Genomic DNA, 16,956 nt, shown 5'->3' with positions numbered 1-16,956 from the left:
GAAAATAAAAAAATTCAAAAACGCGTTGATCGAGCCAACGCGTGATCGGGCGCGCCTCTGCAACGGGCGCCCGATCTCACGCCCGATCGATCGAGCGGGCGATCGGTCGCGCTCGGGCGTGACCGAGGCCTGCAATGGATGCCCGACCACGCCCGAGCCCGATCTCGGTAGATCGGGCGCGCGATCGGGCATCCATTGTGGATGCTCTTAGGAGTCCATTTTCTTGGGGGCACGGGTTTTATGAAATGTTAAGAAAAGTGGGTGGAAAAAAGTTAGTGGAACAGAGGTCCCACTTGCATATATTAATTTTAAATGAAATGTGAGTGGAATGAGATAGTGGAAGGTGGGACCCTATTACCATTTATGGTAAAAGTGAATCGGGACTCCTATTTACGGACGGACTAAAATAGAAAAACGGGACTGCTATTCGCGGACGGAGGGAGTAGTTTTTACTGTTGATTTTTAAGTTATTTGGACTAACTAAAATATGATCTAACGTTATGATTTTCGCGGTAATTTTCCTTGTTTAATGAGAGATTTAAGTTACTATTTAATTTATTTTATTTTTCTTAGAAGATCATAAGAAAATATTGGTTGGATATTCAAACAATTTTTAAAAGAAAAATCAATAAAGCTACTCATTTATTTTCGTAATCATGATTGAAATCTCCCGATGCATTAGTCGAGGGGAAAGAATATTAATTAAATTACGTCTTCATAATTCCTTTAACTAGTTTACATATGCCCGTATAATAGAAAATTAAAATATAAAAATGTGATTCCGAGTTTTCAAATAAAAGTAGTCAAAAAGATGCAGATTTATTGAATTATAGTAATTGTGACAATTGATACAACCGCACCAGAATTAAATAAATCTAATTCTTAATTTGGGTTGGGTTTATTTCCCCGATGGCGATAGGCTTTGGCCTGAGCAAAAGAAGCGCAGCAAGTGCAACTATAATAAACGCCTCCTGCATGGCTATAACTAAATGATTTCCCACAACAACCCCATTTGCATAACTTTCCTCCTCCGTAATGACTACCTGCTCCGCCACTTCCTCCACCGCTACCCGCATTTCCACCCTTTCCTCGGCCCCCGATTCCGCCGTGGCCAAACCCTCCTATTCCGCCGTGGCCGAAGCCTCCAATTCCGCCGCTTCCTGCACCGCCGACGCCAGCGCCACCACTTCCACCGTGGCCGATAAAATTGTTGGTGTGCAATGGCTCATCACCTATCATTACAACAATAAAAAATCAGATAGACTTTTTAATGCTATTAAAGACACTAATTTGTGTATCTAATTATACCACCAACGCTTCATAAAGTGTCTTTATTAACAGTGTTCCAACTAAAATTAAGTCACACAAATAGAAGCGTCCTAAAAAAGTAAAACATTAAGATAATTTGCCATCAACTTAGGGACGCTTTATTTTGCCCTCAAATTTTTGTGTTACTAATTAAAAGATAAGATTAAAAATAAATTAATGGTCGACACTAACCTTTTATTTGGGCAAAAACAGGAAGAAGTAGAACGAGGGAGACCAAGATCAATGCTTCCGACTTCATTTTATTTCTTCTTCTAGTAATTTGTTTTAGTGACAATGTAACTTGAAATTGTGAGGATTCTAATTTATAGGCGTTTGAAGGATGTTGAGCCACGGCTTTCACGGCGGAATCTCGGCCTCTTCGTCGCTGCCTACGTAAGAATGCTGGTGAGCTTTTGAAGCGTTTCTGCATTTCCTTCTTTCACGCCACCAACACCTATAAATGCACCTCTTAAATTAACTACTATTGATTTTGTTTTCTTGACCTGAAACTTGGTATGGTTCCTAATTTATGATCTAATCTACTATAAATGCACCTCTTAAGTATATTGTTAATTTTCGAGCAAGGTACTTAGTTTTATCATAAAATAATTACTTCAATTTAATTTAAGGCGATTCTTGGGTTTATTGAGATGGTGATGAACCAAATTTGACTTTACAATAAATAGTTGGCAGAATCAATTGCAATGAAGAGGATAGTTGGAGAGTGTGTAGTAGGCCTTTATGTATCGATAATATTTATGCAGTCGCGGATTCTGAACTTTTAAATTGGGAATGCCGAGTTTTGTACTCCCATCGTCTCATAGTAGATATCACACTTTCCATTTTTAGTTTGTCTCATAAAAGATGTCACATTTTTTCTTTTGGAAAAAATTCCTTCTTACATCAATTATAAAATTATATTTTGTTTCATCGCTTAACACATAAAATAATATTTCCTAAAATCCCGTGTCATTTCTCAAATGTGACATCTACTATGAGACGGAGGGAGTACTAACTAAAGTACATTAAAATTAAAAATATTTAAATTGTACATATAATCAATCTCAAAGTCACGTATATATATTAAAATGATAATTAAAATAACAAAATAAAATGCAAACTACTTATTATCTAAAATGAAAAATAGAAAAAAAAAAACAAAATTCATACAATTCCATATAAGATACTATCAGTCCAAAAAAAATAAAAAAGTTTTACCATTTTGGACCGTGCATCAAAGATTAGACTAATTTTAAAAATGGAAAGTTTTAAACCAATACTACTAACCATACACATCATTCTTAATTAAATGTGGACCCCATAATCCACTAACACTACTTCTACCACATTTTCTCTCCCCCTCTCTTACTTTTATCAATTATGCAATAAATCTGTGTTATTTACAACTTTGTCTATATTTTTTGGACGGAGAGAGTATACACAATAAAGTAAATAAACTACTCCCTCCGTCCCACAAAAGATGTCACACTTGTAGGATGGCACGAGATTTTAGAATGTTTATTTTGTGTGTTAAATGGAGAGACAAAATATAATTTTATATTCATAAGAGAGAGAACTTTTTCTAAAAATAGATATGTGACATCTTTTGTGAGACAAACTAAAAAGGAAAGTATGACATCTTTTATAGGATGGAGGGAGTACTAAAAGAAACACTTCCTCCATCCCATTAAAATAGACCATTTTTCCTTTTCTGTATCCATTCATGGCAATCTTTTTCTCCTTCTCTTTTACTACTTTATTATTTATGAGCCTCAACATCTACTACACGATTTCAACTACTGTTTCTCCTTCTTTCTTACTTTACCAATTACTACACGTTAAAACTCGTGAATTTTAAATGACATATTTCTGTGGGACAGAGGGAATAGAATAATAAAAAAATATACCAGCCTAACACATAAAAGAAATAGAAATTTAAAAATGCATTTTAAACAAAATGTAATGAAAAAAAAAAAAAAGAAGACTCGCGAGAATCTTACACGGGACTAAGCACTTGAAGTGAGTGCTAGTTACCAGTAGACCACTAATCTCATTTTAAGATCACATCTCATTTTCACACTAATATGGTGATTTATTTGGGGTACAGTTGTGTGTATTGAGCTATATCCAATAGTGGTTTTAACCAAGATGATCAATTACTGAAAAAATAAAAACACTTTTATCTTTACTTTATTCATTCTCTCTTATTTTATTTTTTATATTTAATTTATAAAATAAAATTTTTCTTTCTCTCTTATTTTACTTTTTATATTTAATTTATAAAATAAAGTTTTATAAAATTTCGTGCCGGCAGAGGGTAGGGTGTATTTACAAACATATTGTAGCAAAAACATATGAATGTTTCTTCATTAATCATTAGTGGGTCTTCTTGTTTCTCACTGCGCCAAGTAGGCCGGCCCTAAATATTTGGGCATATAAAAACATGGCCTATATTCAATTAATTCAGGAGTAAAACTATATTCACAGCGAGACTTACTTATTTCATTGTCCATTTACGAAAATTACTGCATAGAGTACGAACAATGGCGGAAAGTGTATTTGGTTAAATAAAATTTAAAGGATTGTTGTATACTCCCACTTTCTTAATTACGACTTCAACAAAAATGCTTTTTCGATTATATTTTTTTCTTTTTCTTTTAATAAAATTTTGAAAGTAAAGATATGAGTATGTACCTTGTTAAAATTTGTATTCCTATTTCTGAAAGTAATGACATTCTCCTGTCATTTATAATTATTTCGATATATGATCGAATTATTGCTATACTTATATAATTACCATATTAAACTATCAATTTCTGCTATATATTTTGCCCTAATTTTGCTGAAGCTTTCAAAATCTAAAAAAACTCAATCATGGCCAATATTAAAACCCTCCAGTTTATTTTATTTGTAGTTTTCGTGGTTTCAGCAGGTTTGCATCTTCATTCAATATTTCGAATAAACAATTCCATTATATTGCATCCAATTTTGTTAATTAATTATTTTTTTGGTAATGTTGTTAATTTATTTTTAGTGATTTATATTAAAAAGTAATAGTGTATTTATTTTGTTCGGAACAAGAGTAAAATATGTAATTTATTGTTTTAAAATGGTAATTTATATTTCAGATAATGTTTTGCAGTGATACAATCCTCTAATATGGTTGAAGCTAGAGATTTTCAGCGAGGTGTGAATATAAAAGGATACCCTTCCAACTGCACCAGTAATAGAGTAAAAATTTGGTGGCCATGAGTCATGACATGGTATGATGACTTGGTATATCCCACTATTAATTATGTGACATGTGGATATAGTAGAATTCTAGATATTTAAACTATATATGGTATTTATTTTTTAAGAATGGAATAAAGTTTTATAGTTTGAAAACTTCCCAAATTGTTAAATGGACGGTAAATACACCCACAGATACTAACATCATTTATTTTCAATATCTATTCACAATAAAAGAAATTTTCAATATCTATTCATAATTGATTTAAGATTTAATGGGATTATTCTATTATTATTTTTATTTTATGGAGTATATATTAAATAACCATAAGATAATTAATTAAAATTTTGTATATTTATCTTTTTTATTTATATATATAAAACAACAAATAAAACAAAAACAATACTGTATAAATTTTTAAAATTTTGTGCATATAGTGCTAGCAAGATTAATTTTAAAAGTTTTAATTTTGTCGTTGTACAGTTTAATAATAGTGCTAGCAATATTAATTTATGATTTAATTTATCACTACATTTTTTATTTGTAATTTTTACAAATATAAATAAAAAAAATTAAAATTTAAGTTATCATCATCTTGTGATTTTTCGTTATATTTAGTGTAATGACCTAAATTGGTCTTAAACATATGGTCATTTCACCTTTCTGGTCCTAAACTTTATCTTTTGGATTTTTTGGTCCTGCATATATGAAAATTTGATCATTTTGGTCCTCCGTCAATAGTTCGTTAAAAACTAACGGTGAACGTATATGGAAATTTGATCATTTTGGTCCTCCGTCAATAGTTCCGTTAAAAACTAACGGTGAACGGCGATTTTGACCAAATTAAACTCTAAATTCTAATTTTTAAGTCACTAATTATTCTCCTAATTAATCTCCAAATTATATGGAGTTGGATGCAATAATGACGACAGAAAATCCAATATGAATTAGTTCATCGTAAATCCAATAATTCATGAATCGCAATTAGCTTCACAAATTAAGAAGAATTAGTTCGTCATAGCCACAATCTAGAATGCCACATCGGTTTCCCTCAATTTAAAAAAATTAAGATGAGTAAACCCTAGGAGGAGGAAGACGATTCAGGCTCGGCGAGAAATTCGACTGCAGAGTTGGCCATAATGGTGGCGAATTCGTGCAAGTTGAGGACGCCGTCGCCGTTGGTGTCGGCCTCCTGCATCATGTCGCTGAGCTCGCGGTAGGTGAGGGCGTGCCCCATCTTAGCCGCTGCCGTCGCGGTCGAAGGAGCGGAAGAGCTCAATGATCTAGTCCTGGTTGAGAAGCACCTCCTCGTTGATGTCGGGGAGGATTGCGCCGACGAGCTTGTCGAATTCGATGGAGCCGTTGCGGCTGGCGTCCATGTTGGCGAGAAGGGAGTGGATCTGGTCGCCGGAGGGCTTGAGGCCGAGCGAGCGGAGGAGGGCGGCCATCTCCAGCTGCGTGAGGCTGCCGTCGTGGTCCATGTCGAACCGGGCGAAGATGTCCCTCAGCTGGTTTAGCTGATTGGATTCCATCTTAGCCATTGTCAGGCTGCGGATTGCTGCCATATACCATTGTCGAATTGGAAGAAGACCTAATTTCTGTGTGCGGCTCTGCTTTGGTTTAGGAGATTAATTAGTGATTTAAAAATCAGAATTAAGAATTTAATTAGGTCAAAATTGTCGCTGACCGTTAGTTTTTAACGGAATTATTGACGGGGGACCAAAATGATTAAATTTCCATATGTGCAGGACCAAAAATCCGAAAGATAAAGTTTAGGACCAAAAAAGTAAAATGGTTATATGTTTAGGACCAATTTTGCCCTTTAATCTTATATTCATATAATAGTCCATACAGGGTTACATATATTCATGTATATATACTCCAGAAAAAAAAAGAGAATGGTTCCATCATATCTTAAATTTAATCACCTTTAAATATATACTTATACATATATACATTCCTTTTTCGTCCATTTAACAATTTTGAAAGTTTTCAAATTATAAAACTTTATTCTATTCTTAAAAACTAAATACCATATATAAAATATCTAGAATCCTACTATATCCACATGTCACATAGTTATTACCTAGTCACCATGGCACTAGGTATGCCATGACCACCAAATTTTTACTCATAAATATTGAGGTAAAGTCATATAACTACCATATTTACCTTTTTTCTAAGAAAAATAATTCTCCAAGGAGATAGGTATTTGAGAAGGTATTATACATTTACCCATTTTGAAGAGGTATCTTTATCTCTTCATCAATAGAGAGATGAAATCTTATAACTATCATATTTGTCTTCTTTTCATGAAAAAACCATTTTCCAAGAGAGAAGGTATTACACTTTATGTTTTTTAATGCATTTTGTACTATTATTTTATTTTTAAAAAAATGATTTACCTTTATCTATACCTTTTTCCTTTGAAATGTGTTACTTTTTGAAAGAGTATATTTCACTTTTTAAGAAGATAAATACATGATATACCTCTTTCATTTACCTCTCCTTGTTGGACATGCTCTAAGGAGGGAAAGTATAGAAAAGGTATATCATCTATTTACCTTCTCAAAAAGGAAAATACATCCTTCCAAAAAGTAACAAACTCCAAAGAAAAAAAGGTATATTGAAAAGTAAATTATTTTTTAAAATAAAAAAATAATACAAGATGCATTCAAATATATAAATGTATAATACATTCTCAAATACCTTCTCTTTTGGAGAATGATTTTTCATATAAAGTAAATTAGTTCCCTTGCAGCCAACATTGTTAATCCAGCGGCAGTTCCTCCGTTTAGGAACAGAAATATTCTACTTTCTCGTCTTCATTTCCATTTCAGTGTTTGTTCTTGTTCTTGTTCTAGTTTAGTTTTCCAGATTTATGTAGTTAATATTTGAAATTAAACTTGTTTGTTGGTTGAATCGTGTTTCTACTTTGTTTTCTCACCTTGCTCCGTGGATCTTGTTTAGTTTAAGCAATGAAGTTTGCTTCGTTTCTTTTTATGTTGATCCTAAGTAGATCTGAATGTTCTTAAATGTTTTTCTGTGTTTGATCAATGTAGCTACAAGTTATGCATGCTTTTGTACTGTTCTATTTTCGTCACCCTTGTCTCTTAACCAGTTTACGTAGATCTGAGTTTTTTTTTCTTGATTGTGTTTTCCGAGTTAGATCTTGCATTTGTGTTTCCGAGCTTTAATATTCATTCATGGAAGTTGGTTTCTATTAGTTTAGCTTGTTGAAAAAGAAAACCCAGATCCAAGACTGGACTAAAAATATGCTTTATACTTTTAGCTTGTTTTGTTTCAGGTGCACTAATAGTTGAGTTTCCTTTTTATTCCACACTCTTTTCACCCCCAACCTCTCGGTCAGTTTAGGTGCATTCCTATAATCCTGTTTTCATTTCAGCATACTTTAGTTAGTCGCAACTCCCATAAAACGTGAGTTAGTCGCAACTCCCATAAAACGTGGTAGCAAACCAACTCTTTCAAAATATCATCGCAAATATGTACGTTCTCTCCATTTAAATCGATCCTTACGGGAATACTAGCTAGTGAAAGTAGGTTGAGGTTTTGATTGCGCAGTTTAGGTACAACGACACGACTAGGTCTAGGTATCCTCGTGACCAGTTTAAGTTGACACACACACATGCATATAATGAAGTAAAATGCCCTATGCTTGTTCATGAAAATATGATCCCCTATGCTTGTTCATGAATAAGAGCACAAATTCACCAAGAAAAGAAGAGAAAAGACAAATAATACTTCAAAGGGCAAAATGGCTTTATATATATTTGGAATTATGAGAAGTTGCTGAGATACAAATCGGCCGTGAGGATTTACAACTTGTAGGCTTATCCACGCCAAAAAAAAAGGAACAAAGAAAAATGTTTAAGCAGCTCTTCTCCTTTATAGTCGGCATAATTATTTCCGGCGTTGGTTAATTCTGCTGTGATTTTATTTACCTCTACAACTATTGGACTGCCTATTTATCTACTATTAATTCCACAGTTATAGTATACAAAAGGGAACTGGGAAGCTACCTTCTCCTTCTCAATATCTTCGTTCCCCCAAGTCCCGTCGCCTGCACCACCGGCTTATTACAATGCCAGAGAAACCCAGGCTTGATCCTGCAATCAATGCAGGAGCTTCCACGTACGAGACATTGGCTGCTAAAGGTCCCTGTCTTGCCTGTTAATGAATACAAGGTGAAAGAGACTTCTTTAACTAAAGCCATCACGGGTGGTACCAGTTAGGGCCGAAAAGGTAGCCAGAGAGGTCTTCTGCACTAGAGTCCTTGGTGCTGTCTGTACTATACGAGCCAGCATCGGATGTGCTGAAGATGGAAGAACTATCACTCGATGAGTCCCCTACGTGTTTTTTATGCTGCTTCACTTGAAATTCCCAATCCTCGGGATCTACTATGGGAGAACCACCGAAATCATTTGGAGACATCCAGTGGGCTGTACTCCGACCAGAAGAGCTTAATTTTGATTTCGGATTTTTTTTCTTTGAATTGATGATGGGAGGGATGGCCTCCATGTTTTTCTTGGCTTTCGGATCCGAATACAAACTGCTATTCCTAGCAAAAGATGCACCTCTTGGGGCATGCCTAGAGGGATAAGCATTTCCTTTAGCCCATTTCCAGATTCAAGAAACATGTATATGCAGCTATAGTTACTAATCAAAATTACCTTGCGTAAAAGAGAATGTATGCTTCTGCAGATAAGACTGCCTCCAAGTCCACACGGCTCACCTGCAGGATAACAGGAAGGTCGGCAATCATATACACGTTATTCTAGCTACTCCCTTGCTATAATCATGTCAACAATTTGATAAATCAGAACTCAAAATTCTTTCATTAGAAGTTTGAAACCTTATATATTCCTAGAGAACATAAAAATATCATGAAACCAAGTTACGGTAGAAGCCAGTATCAAGGTAACTTACCCTGCTGTCATCAATTCTAAACCAATATCCTTTGGAATTCTTCACGTAACTGACATAGTGACCACTGTAAGCACCATTCATTACACCCAAGTGAACAACCACTGCGTAGAGATGATATATTGGGTATTTGTCCCCTGTCACACTCATATAAGGAGAAAGGTCCAAAACCTCAGGAAAGCGAATATGTTTAGTCAGCTTCTCAAAATTGCCTGACTGGAGAGAGAGAGAGAGAGAGAGAGAGAGAATCAGTAATGTACAGAAATTCTGAACATGCTAGTTAAATGTGCCTAAGATTTTAGTTAAATTACCCGGAAACGCTTCAGCACAACAGTGAGAATATTAGGAGCCTCAAGTATAGTCAGTTTCTTCTTTGCTTTCTCATAAGACTTGCATCTGCCAAGGTAGCACGCAACAAGCATCAAGCTATGTAAAAGAAATGTGTTGATCAATGTGTTTCTGAGTGTTTAAATATTCAGTCACTGATTACTAACTTCTGTATCAAGGAATGAAAATCATCTACATTAATTTAGTAATATTGAAATTTCAAGATATGTAAAAGATAAAGATTTAATGATTTTCAAGTTTCAAACTTGGCATGATGCCGCCAGATCAAACCAAAAAGGTGAGCAAAATATAGTTGGTTTTCAAACACTTCCTTGGGTCATAACACATAAGGGAAGGCAAAGGATTACCAAAACAATGTGATAGAGGAAATGATTCTCTCTCATAGCAGTTCTAAAAGGATCATACATAATATATCCATCACAAAAGTAGCGACCACAGGTGTGATTCTTTTGATTTATTTTTAGGCCAGCTGTGGAAACAAGGCTACAGTAAATGATACTCCCTCCGTCCCCCATTATGTGTCCCAGTTTTCTTTTTTTGGATGTCTCTTATTAATTGTCCAACTACAACTATTGTTGATAATGGACCACATATTATACTAACTCTAAGGTGGTGCCCGGTTTCCTAGACAAAATAGTAGACCAAGATATAATCTAGGACTGAGTTGTGAGACTATTTTAGTTGGAGGGGGTTGGCTATGACTAATTATCCCATGATTATACATCTAGGATTGAGTTATGAGATTCAATCTCATGAACCAAACACACTATATATTTAATCTCGAGATACAATCTTGCAAACCGATCAGCCCCTAATAGTACTATATAAAAAGAGGACTCACATTCCACTAACTTTTTCCACCCACTTTCCTCTACATTTCTTAAAACCCATATCGGGTCAAAGTGGGACACATAAGCGGCAAACGGAGGGAATAAAATTTTTGGGAGCTTTCGTGATTGTTAATTTGTAGTATAACAGATGATTTGAGGTACCTGTTGCACTTATACTTATCATCTCCACCAAGTGTTTCAGACGACGTGAACTGTGCAAGAGCCTGTTCAAGTGTGTATATCTCCCCATCAATCTCCACAGTAAGATCCAGCATCCGATCATGCCGCTCAGATCTCCCTAAACACTTCGTGCATTTAATCTGGCAAGTCAAAGTATCAATGGACAATGATTAAGAGAAATAATTACGGTATATATTGTTACAATGAAACTGATTAACTTGCAAGAAAGTTTATAATTGAGGGTATGAAACTAGGATTATCATCCTAGATCTATCAACATGGAGACAGACCTTTGATCGAAGGTAACCACCAAAAGTCAGACCCATAAGGGTTGAATCCTCAGCGAATGAACTAGAAACCCCAGCTTCTTCAAGGCATGTGGACTGCATTTTGTCAACGACATTTCTGGTATAACATAAACACGGTCATTATGAGCATATCCATTACAGATATTCCAAACAAAACGAAACTTGCATCAGATACTAGCCTTAAAAACTCATGTGCATCTTCTTCTCTTCCAATTGGCTGTATATGGGACAGTAGTCCAACTGGGGATAAAGGAGAGTTTGTTTCTTGTCCCGTTTGAATCAGACGTTCAAACTTACAAATAAAGCACCAGTCTCTCTTCCGACCTGAATCATGGTAACATAAGCTCACATAAATCACAAGAACTTTAAAGATCCCCACAAACTAAGCATCCAAAGTTATTTATAAATGGTACTTGCATGATTTTGAATGTAACCCTTGAAGAAGATAAGAAGTAATCGGCCGAGTAAAAATCAGACACTGCAGCACAGCATTCGCATAACAACTGCAAGAAGAAGAATTAAGATAAGTTGTATTACATAGAAGAAGAAATGAGGACTTTTATAGACGCTGTCCAAATTTCAGAAATTGTAGATTTAGACACAAGCAACACCAAATCAGTCGGTAAGGAATAAAATATGATCATTTGAATTCTTCCCTGCCCTAAAAATAATGTATTGCCATCAGGGCATGTCCCCACAAGTGTAAATATTGTATGTATGCCATGAATGGATGCACCGCAGAAGCAGAAACATAGAAAATATTACATATTACATAATATTAAACCTTTAAACCAACCTTTGACACCCACCTATTTCCACAATTAGCAAGGCCAAACGGATGAAGTCCCACATTTTCAGAAGAGTATAATTGCATGAAAAGCTTAATGGAAAATATGACCTGTCAGAACATGAGCAACGCAATTATCAGGGCTATTAGATCTCAGCAATGCCAAAACCTAAGGATTTGTTACTTAAGAGATTTCTGAAGGCAACCTTATTGTTATGACTGTCACTAGAATCCTTGACAACATCCAGTGTATAGGACTTTGATTGCTTGGGCACTCGAAAATGTTGTGCAAGTTTCCGAACTGATGATTTCAGACCTTTGCCAGTAGATTGCGACAAAATTCGAACACCTTCAGTTTCTAATGAAATAGCTTCAGGGGTACCAGCATCGGTATGCATCTTCTGACACTTGCCTGAACTCATAGACATTGCCACAGATTTTGTTTCCTTACCAGTGCAAACTTCATTTTTCTTGTAGTCATGGGACTGTGATAACTTAGAAGATTTTGAGTATTCTGAACTCCGGACTATATTTTGTATTTCATTATTGCCCGCAGTCTTAGCAGATTTTGACCTCATTACTCTAATCATGGATGTCTGCACTGGGTTTCCCCAATCGCCGGTTGACGATGTCCTGGCAGAACTAGTTGGTTGACTTCCCAACTCAGACTCAGCAGATAAAAATTCTTCTCTCACAGCAACTCCACCCCCTTTTCTTTTCTCTTTTAAGTCTGTTGACTTGAGGCTTTCATCAATCTTGTTAACCGAACAAGCAGGATGAGATGTACTTAGTACATTTGCATCATCAATGTAGGAAACCATATCTGGGATGTACGAATCAGTTCCAACTGAAGGTGCTTTATCTGGCCTGCTATGAGTTTCTAACTCGATAACCCCATTAGTATAAGCATCAGGAGATGTTTCACTTTGTTCGGTAGAAGACAAGAAGCAAGACACTGAACTACCTGAAGATCTTGAATCATCACATTCTTCCCTGGGATCTGAAATCTTAGTTTCAACTTTCAAATGCATATCAATTTCTGGAGCTGTTTCCGCAACAGATTCACTTTCCATTCTAGCAGGTAATGCAATAGTTGGTTGGCACTCGACGTCCTCATTTGTAGAAGTAGAAGCTGACGATTCACTTTGATTGGTGGAAGAAAAGAAGGAAGAAATTGAGCTTCCTGAGGATGCTGAATCATCACATTCCTCGCTGGGATCTGAACAAATTTTACTTTCATTTTTTAAATGCATGCTAAACTGATTTTCTGGAGCTGTGTCCACAACATATTCACTTTTCTTTGTAGCATACAACGCAACTGGTGGTTGGCACTCATCTTTATGGCCTTGTCTCCAATGAATTATTTGGCACTTACCAGAACTAGGAAGAAAAGAAACCAAAAATCAAATGACTGAGGAGGAGAAATAACATATCTACTTTGAATTCAAATACAATTTTTAACAAAAGAAAAAAGTACATGACTTCGATAAACAAAAGGATGGTGCAAGTTATCTTTCATCCCATATGAGAGTATAATTTGATAAAACTCCTGTTTGAGTAAAAAAAAAATGATCTCATGAATATTTTATTCAAAAACGGATTTTACATGTATGCATTAAGAGGAAATGAAATTCAACTTATGAACAGACTTCATAAGATTAAAAAACTAAAGAGTTCATAAGCTCACATCCAGATGCTTTACATTTTAAGATTATATTGATGGATTGATGTGGTGGCTGACTGGCTGTTAGGCTAAGCTGGTATCTTGGTTCATCATTATTTATTGGGGTTGAAATTACCCCTAAATAAAATAATAGATCTTGAATATTGAAAGCAGTTTAGTGATAATCAATTCTCAGATTAATAGGAATTTTTGTGACTTCATACAATTAAAGATATTCACATATGATAACTAACTCCGATTATTAGTATTGCTAGCTCAAGACAAAATTCTCCACTTGACATTGAATAAATCCCTGAATGGATAATTTCCATCACACGAACACCACATTCTAGTAAGTTCTTAATATTCTATCAGCAGAGAAAGAAATAAATTTTATTGAATTTCTATTTTCTAGATGTTTTCACATTTTCCAGATTACTAATCAGATTACAGTCAAGTAAGTCCATAAGAAAAAAAAAATTAATACGCATCTGACGACAATAAATTGTTGCATCTCCAAGATCTACTTCCCATCTTTGAAAACTACAACTCCACAACCCGAAATCCTAAGAGATTCTAACCCCCATATTGATCCCAACTTCTAAACCGTATGCCACATACCCGCCAAAACAAAACCAAACTTTTTGCCTTTTTCTAGTGCTATTATTCTGGTAAAAGAATGCAACTCAGTAATCTCCAGTTACAATCGTTCATTCCAACCCAGTTCCTGCTATGTGCAACATCCCAATCAAATTATGTCTCTAGATCTTCATTACCATTTTACTAGTATATCAACACCGTTATTTTTTTAAAAATCCATTTAAAATCAGAATAAACAGAAAGGATCTAACAGTCCATGGCCCAAAAATTTAAAATCAGACATCAAATTGTTCATAAAGACAGGCGAATATGAATTCAAATTAAAAAAATACACACGAAATCACTCACCAGTATCTAGCAGCTTTACACCTAGAACACCTAGTGGTGGTGGGGCAGCGACAAACGGCGCAAAAATGCTGCGATTCGAGCTGCGGCGTATTACTGGGCTGCGGTGTGTACTCTACGCTCTGCGAATTGTACTGTTCAATAGCTTGGAGCTTAGCAATTTGTGCTTCTTCTTCCGAGGTGACGGCCACCAGCCTCAGAATCGCCTCCTTCTTCGCAGCGCCATTCCGCCACTTGTGGCGAACTACGAGACCGAAAAGCAGTAATATACCGACAATTACTAGCATTGATTCCTTCTGATTTCAATCCAATTAACCCGCTGCAAGGATCAACAAGGAGCTGAATATAAACCCTAAAAACCGGATTTTTCTGAAATACATAGAGGTCTGGAGGAGCAATTGAGGTGGAGGTGGAAGTGGAGGTTGCGGTGGTGGTGGTGGTAGCGGTAACGCCGGCCGTGGACGGTGGTGGATGAGGAAGGTAAAATTGAAATCGGAAGAAAGGGAATTTTGGTGAGTGGATTTGTGAAAAATCCCCAAATAGATAAAAAGACAGAATATAAGATAGTAACGTAGAGATAGAGATTAGAATTAGCACCCTGTTTGGTTGGGTGGAATTTCTACTCCTCTCTCTCCTTTTCCAACTTTTTCCATTTATTAAATTTTGGTATTAACTTATAATGATGCATATAATGTTGGATTTTGGTAACTATTAAAAATGAATTGAGGGTTGTTATAATTGTATCTTTTCTATTTTTAGCTAAAGTTTATTAAAAAATTATTATCAAGAACTTATTAATAATAATACTACTTTTATGTTGTATTATGCGAAATAAAATGTTTTTTAGTTTTAGTGCCAGGGTTTTGCTTTTAAAATGGTCAAGTGTGCATGCATTAATTCTTATTCTTTTCTTCGTAAAAAGGAAATGTTATTCTTATTGTCTCGTGTGAAGTTATGATATGTAAATTGGACCCTTCTTTTTGCATTGATGCATTTCCTAAATCCCAATTAGGATTTCACTCCTTGGAATTTAATTGGACCACTCTATTTGGTGATTTATAATTATTATTATTATACGACGTATATGAATAGTGTTTAATAGAGAATCTTTATTTAATTATTTGATCTAAATAATTCATGGTATAATTTATGTTAAATTTACCTCAACCACTTCGCCATTTAAATATTGATTTTATTTTAGGTATAGAAAATAGAAATGCTACTTTCTCATTTGATGATGTTTTATTAAAGAATGATATGGAATTGACCGAAATCTATATTTGACTTTTGAATATTAATGACCACCATTTTGTATGTGGAGATTGCAATAATACCACATTTAACATTTGTACATTAGACTTCTGATTATTACCATCTGGAGATTTAAAGAAATCATAAATTGAGTTGTTAGCACCATCTTATTCCTATCAGAACTTAGTCGGCGAACTTCATTTTAGATTTTTATCTAAACTTTTAATAAAGCATAACTACTCTTGATCGTTAATGACTTCTAACTTGTGAGCATCATCATATTGTCAGAATTTTAAAAAGGCCAAAATTAAATATATTATGAATCTACGACCTATGTGCTATTTTTCTCAAAATTTATTTATAATATTTCTTATTTATTAAAATATACTTCAAAAGGTAAAATTAAATCTCAAAACTATTAGTCATAGAGTACGAGAAATGTCAGAATTTTAAAAAGGACAAAATTAAATATATTATGAGTCTACGACCTATGTGCTATTTTTCTCAAAATTTATTAATAATATTTCTTATTTATTAAAATATACTTCAAAAGGTAAAATTAAATCTCAAAACTATTAGTCATAGAGTACGAGAAATGATTATGTACGTAGTTGGATAGTAGGAGCTAGGGAAAGTAAATTAATAATTTTATAAGAATGTGTGATTTACAAGATTATATATTGAGATTAAATATATATTATGGTTGATTTATGAGATTAAATCTTATAATTCAATTTTAAATGAATAGTTATGTGATAATTAATCATAGAAATCCTCCTCCAATTAAAGTAATTTCACAAGTCAATCATAAACTACATCTCATAATTATATTATCTAACAAACAATCACTATAGATATCGAATAAATGTATAGGTACTAGATATATAATATAATAATTTATTATGCGCGCAGTACAAAATGCGAGATAAAAAAATATCAAGTTAATACTCAATATATAAATAACAATAAAAAATATTGAAGCAAGTTTTCTATCTCAAACCATTACATAAATAAAAAATCCAAAGCAAATGAGTAGTATCTCAATTAAACTTTAAATAGTAGAACTCCCTTCATCCTACTGGTACATTTTTTTTGTTTGAGATGTCACCTTCTAAATAATATATTTCTTAAAATATAAATATTATTCTCTCTATTTATTT

General features: G+C 34.3%; 2 protein-coding genes and 1 pseudogene across 2 annotated transcripts; all 3 read right to left on the bottom strand.

Annotated features, from left to right (window-relative positions):
• Positions 1-800: 800 nt before the first annotated feature.
• On the bottom strand, positions 801-1,591 carry LOC125209091 (glycine-rich protein DOT1-like). The gene is made up of 2 exons (XM_048108692.1): positions 1,501-1,591; positions 801-1,232 (listed from the first exon to the last, which is right to left on the bottom strand). The coding sequence occupies exons 1-2, from the start codon at positions 1,565-1,567 to the stop codon at positions 883-885; spliced, it is 417 nt and encodes a 138-aa protein (XP_047964649.1). The 5' UTR covers positions 1,568-1,591; the 3' UTR covers positions 801-882.
• Positions 1,592-5,570: 3,979 nt separating this feature from the next.
• LOC125210594 lies at positions 5,571-6,081 on the bottom strand (annotated as a pseudogene).
• Positions 6,082-8,302: 2,221 nt separating this feature from the next.
• Positions 8,303-15,074, bottom strand: LOC125213226 (ubiquitin carboxyl-terminal hydrolase 17). Its single transcript, XM_048113644.1, has 12 exons — positions 14,549-15,074; positions 12,144-13,317; positions 11,960-12,048; positions 11,568-11,653; positions 11,330-11,474; positions 11,133-11,247; positions 10,825-10,982; positions 9,796-9,880; positions 9,488-9,700; positions 9,232-9,293; positions 8,787-9,149; positions 8,303-8,728 (listed from the first exon to the last, which is right to left on the bottom strand). Exons 1-12 carry the CDS (start codon positions 14,830-14,832, stop codon positions 8,710-8,712), a joined length of 2,793 nt encoding a protein of 930 aa, XP_047969601.1. The 5' UTR covers positions 14,833-15,074; the 3' UTR covers positions 8,303-8,709.
• Between the last annotated feature and the right edge of the window lie 1,882 nt (positions 15,075-16,956).

This window comes from Salvia hispanica, chromosome 3 (assembly GCF_023119035.1).
Source record: "Salvia hispanica cultivar TCC Black 2014 chromosome 3, UniMelb_Shisp_WGS_1.0, whole genome shotgun sequence".
NCBI classification, from domain to species: Eukaryota; Viridiplantae; Streptophyta; class Magnoliopsida; order Lamiales; family Lamiaceae; genus Salvia; species Salvia hispanica.
Note: the sequence above shows the minus strand (reverse complement) of the source record. Positions and strands in the feature narration are given on the sequence as shown.

Bases quoted from the DNA above. Each gene is read 5' to 3' on its own strand.
- LOC125209091 (XM_048108692.1), bottom strand. From the start codon at position 1,567: ATGAAGTCGGAAGCATTGATCTTGGTCTCCCTCGTTCTACTTCTTCCT. The intron at 1,233-1,500 runs GTTAGTGTCGAC...TTGTAATGATAG, and splicing joins TGTTTTTGCCCAAATAAAAG to GTGATGAGCCATTGCACACC.
- LOC125213226 (XM_048113644.1), bottom strand. From the start codon at position 14,832: ATGCTAGTAATTGTCGGTATATTACTGCTTTTCGGTCTCGTAGTTCGC. The intron at 11,654-11,959 runs GTGGGTGTCAAA...TTCTTCTTGCAG, and splicing joins CTTGCTAATTGTGGAAATAG to TTGTTATGCGAATGCTGTGC. The intron at 9,150-9,231 runs GTAATTTTGATT...TTATCCCTCTAG, and splicing joins TACATTCTCTTTTACGCAAG to GCATGCCCCAAGAGGTGCAT.